The sequence below is a fragment of the Sinocyclocheilus grahami genome, unplaced genomic scaffold, assembly GCF_001515645.1.
Source record: "Sinocyclocheilus grahami isolate Dianchi unplaced genomic scaffold, SAMN03320097.WGS_v1.1 scaffold876.1, whole genome shotgun sequence".
Lineage (NCBI taxonomy): Eukaryota > Metazoa > Chordata > Actinopteri > Cypriniformes > Cyprinidae > Sinocyclocheilus > Sinocyclocheilus grahami.
In genome coordinates this window covers 1,136,088-1,139,507 of record NW_015506055.1, presented here as the reverse complement: position 1 = coordinate 1,139,507, position 3,420 = coordinate 1,136,088, and the positions used below count along the sequence as shown (strand labels likewise).

General features: G+C 41.1%; 1 protein-coding gene across 1 annotated transcript; it reads right to left on the bottom strand.

Annotated features, from left to right (window-relative positions):
- Positions 1 to 702: 702 nt before the first annotated feature.
- On the bottom strand, positions 703 to 3,200 carry LOC107563499 (dipeptidase 2-like). The gene is made up of 4 exons (XM_016248389.1): positions 2,838 to 3,200; positions 2,581 to 2,665; positions 2,430 to 2,505; positions 703 to 2,076 (listed from the first exon to the last, which is right to left on the bottom strand). Exons 1-4 carry the CDS (start codon positions 2,997 to 2,999, stop codon positions 1,890 to 1,892), a joined length of 510 nt encoding a protein of 169 aa, XP_016103875.1. The 5' UTR covers positions 3,000 to 3,200; the 3' UTR covers positions 703 to 1,889.
- Positions 3,201 to 3,420: the final 220 nt, after the last annotated feature.

Sequence of the window (3,420 nt, the reverse complement as noted above, 5' to 3'; positions counted from 1 at the left end):
CTCTGTCCGGGGATTTTTTGACCGGACCAACAGTCAGGCGGTTACTATGATCTGGCCATAGAACCACCAAAAACATCATGGGCCCAGTAGGAGACTGTTTGAAAAATTATTTTACAGCTAACCTCGGTCAGCTGGAGATGGTGGTCATAGAAGGGGGAATTAGAAAGAAGGGGAGAACAGGGTAGATGTTGTACCCCCTGCGGGAGAGAGTGAATACCTAGGTATTACTCTGACCCGGACGAAAGCGCTGGTGCCTTGCCCAGGTCTCACCCCTCGGGTTTCGCCTGCCTCCCCTCGACCCACGATACTTCCTACCCCCACCCACAGGTGGAGGCGGGGCGCGAGTCGCGACACTAGCCCTCTGTGCCCGTCTCTGACCCTCAGACCGAGACGGGCCAGGACCCCTGGTTTGTTCGGGCTCAGACCTGGGCCTTCGTGGTATGAAGAACTTGAACGCTGCTGAGTGTGACTTAGCCTCCCTGAATTTGTCGACCACCGTCTCAACGGAGGTGCCAAACAGTTCAGAGGGCGAAACCGGGGCATCGAGAAGAAAGCCCCTTTCTTTCTTCCCGATGTCCGCCAAGTTCACCCACAACTGCCGCTCCGTCAACACCATAGCAGCCATCGCTCTGCCCATGGCCGAGGCTGCCTGCTTAGTAGCCCGGAGGGGTTTGATAAAAGTTTGTTATTCAGTTTGATAAAATCTCATCCGATTAAATGTGCTGAACCAGTGCAATGACATTTGGATAAGGAGGAATCTTATCATACATTATCAAGAACTGGATGGTAAGGTGTCATATATATGTATACTATATGTATATCAGGGCTGCTAACTCATTTCAGCTTAGAGTAAGAAATCCAGTAGGGGGGGATTCTTAAAAAAAACACAAAACCTGTCAGCAGAGTTTTGTCTGACAGTGGTGCTACTTTGTCTGAGGACTGGTACTGTTTGTATCATAAAATGACAAAATAACTGCTGCAATGGTGCAAAAAAATAAACTTTGCTAATACTAGCTTATTTCTATGTAGGATACAGAATATATTAGTTACCTATATTATTACTAACCTGAACTCAGTTAAGACACAGAGCGTAATCGTAACTCACTGACCTGCCTGCGTTCACACAATATTCAGCATGCATGGAAATAAATTACAATTAAGTTATATATTTTCCCCGATTGGTCTGAATAACTCCCTGTCTCACAGTGCTGCCTACTCTCTCTCACCAGTCAGCACACTCTCAGTGTTCTCTTTACTCCCAATGTTTTTGAAAGTGTGGCGTGAGAACAGTGCCAAATGCGTGAGAGTTGGCAGCCCTGATGTAACAGATACACTTTCTCTGGTCTGTTTGGAGATTTGAGACGTAAGGTAGAGGTGCTTTTTGAAGTGGATGTTGCAATAACAACTGTAATTTAAAAGAAGAGGGTTAGCTGAGGGTGGAAGATAGTGGCTGTAATGTGATCAGATAAATTAATGGGGATCACTGAAAGCAAAGAGCAAAAGTTTTTTTCGAGGAAAATGAAAGGAACTGGAAGAAATTTCCATCTGGCTGTAAAGATCACCATTGTAGTACAAGAAAGGAAGAAGCTGAGGAACAAGATAATGTAAGAATGTGTGTGAGAAAGTTCAGACAACATTTCAGCTGGGATGTCTTATGGAGTTATCCAATGCCAAAAACAAAGAATAGTCAAAGAGATGGGATATTTACAGAAAACCAAAATGAGAATCACAGGTGCTGACTGTGAGCAAAGTGACCAGTGGTCAGTGGTTGAAACCTGTCATATCATGTACGTTAAGTATATGTTTGCTATGTTATGTTTACTAATGTCAATTGCAAGGGTGGGTGTATATTTATACTGGCCCTAAAGAGGCCAAGATTTATACATATCTTAACTGACCTCATTGAACTGGGAACTGGACACAAGAATGAATTTCCTGACCTTCTCAACCTTTCGGAACACTCTGAGGAAGTTCAGTCTTAGCACTCCCGCCAGCTCTTCCTCAGTCCAGTTCCTTGATATCAGCTCCTCAATTAGTGCTGGATATTTGGATACGTCCTCCAGGCCTTTAGGGAATCTGTAATAATACAGGCACGCATAAACACTTGCACACAGACAGATAAGGGTCACAGGCATAATCTGCATGCTTTTCTTTGTGGTTCTTGGGGATATGAATTCTTCTGAATAGATTTAAATATTGTAAAATGTGTTAACTGGTGCTGAGAGCACTACAATGTTATTGATAGCTAAAAAATTGATATGTACAATTTTTGTGTTTAAATTCAGCAGAAATCTACAAAGTTTTCAGCAGAATTCTGCAAGCATGGATTCCGTGGAGGTATGTTAGACAAATAAACAGAGCAAAGAAGTGTGTAAACAAAAATTCTGTAAAGTCAATACAGATGAGATGTAGATGAGATGTTAACTTACCCTTGTGCCCCATCAAAGTCTGCTCCAATCCCGATGCTTTCAGCTCCAATCACCTGCTTTAGATGATCAAAATGATCTAAAAAAACATACATTTCAAATTAAAGCCTAAATAAATTAAAATAAAAAAAAACAAAGAAATCTAGTGTCTTACCAGCCACAACAGAAACGTTTGCGTTATTTGAACATGCTACAAAACTGCTGTAGAAGTTCACCATGATAAGCCCGCCATTTTCCTTCTAGAAAGAAAGCAGAGTTTGTTCTTTTCAGTAAATAAAGTTTTTTATTGTCAAAACACGGGTGAAAAGTGTCATTTCCTTTACTGTCTTTCTTTCAGTAAAACTGGCATTTTGGAGATTTTTTTTTCTTTGGGAACTACGTCTAATGCAGCAAAACAAACGGAGGTCTCACCAGCAGCAGCAGCTGCTCGTCAGGTACATTGCGAATATTGTTACAGATAGCATAGGCTGAAGAGTGGCTGAAAATAACCGGAACAGTAGAATGTTTCAGCACAGCTCTGGTTGTCTCCCATGAGCTATGGGACAGATCAACCAGCATTCCCAACCTGTTCATCTCATTCACCACTGCCTGGGGAGAGACGGTTAGAGAATGATTCAGTTCATTAATTACCAGTGTAAAGCAGTTAGTTCTGATCCACTTAGCTCAATTCAACATATCAAGGTAGGTAGGGTAAATTTGTAGAACTTACACTTACACTTTTGTGCACAATATTGTAATGATATGTGACCCTGGAGCACAAAACCAGTCTTAAGTCGCTGGGGTATATTTGTAACAATAGCCAAAAATACATTGTATGGGTCAAAATTATTGATTTTCATTTTTATGCCAAAAATCATTAGGATATTAAGTAAAGATCATGTTCCATGAAGATATTTTGTAAATGTCCTACTGTAGATATATCAAAACTTAATTTTTGATTAGTAATATGCATTGCTAAGAACTTAATTTGGACAACTTTAAACTTGATTTTTTT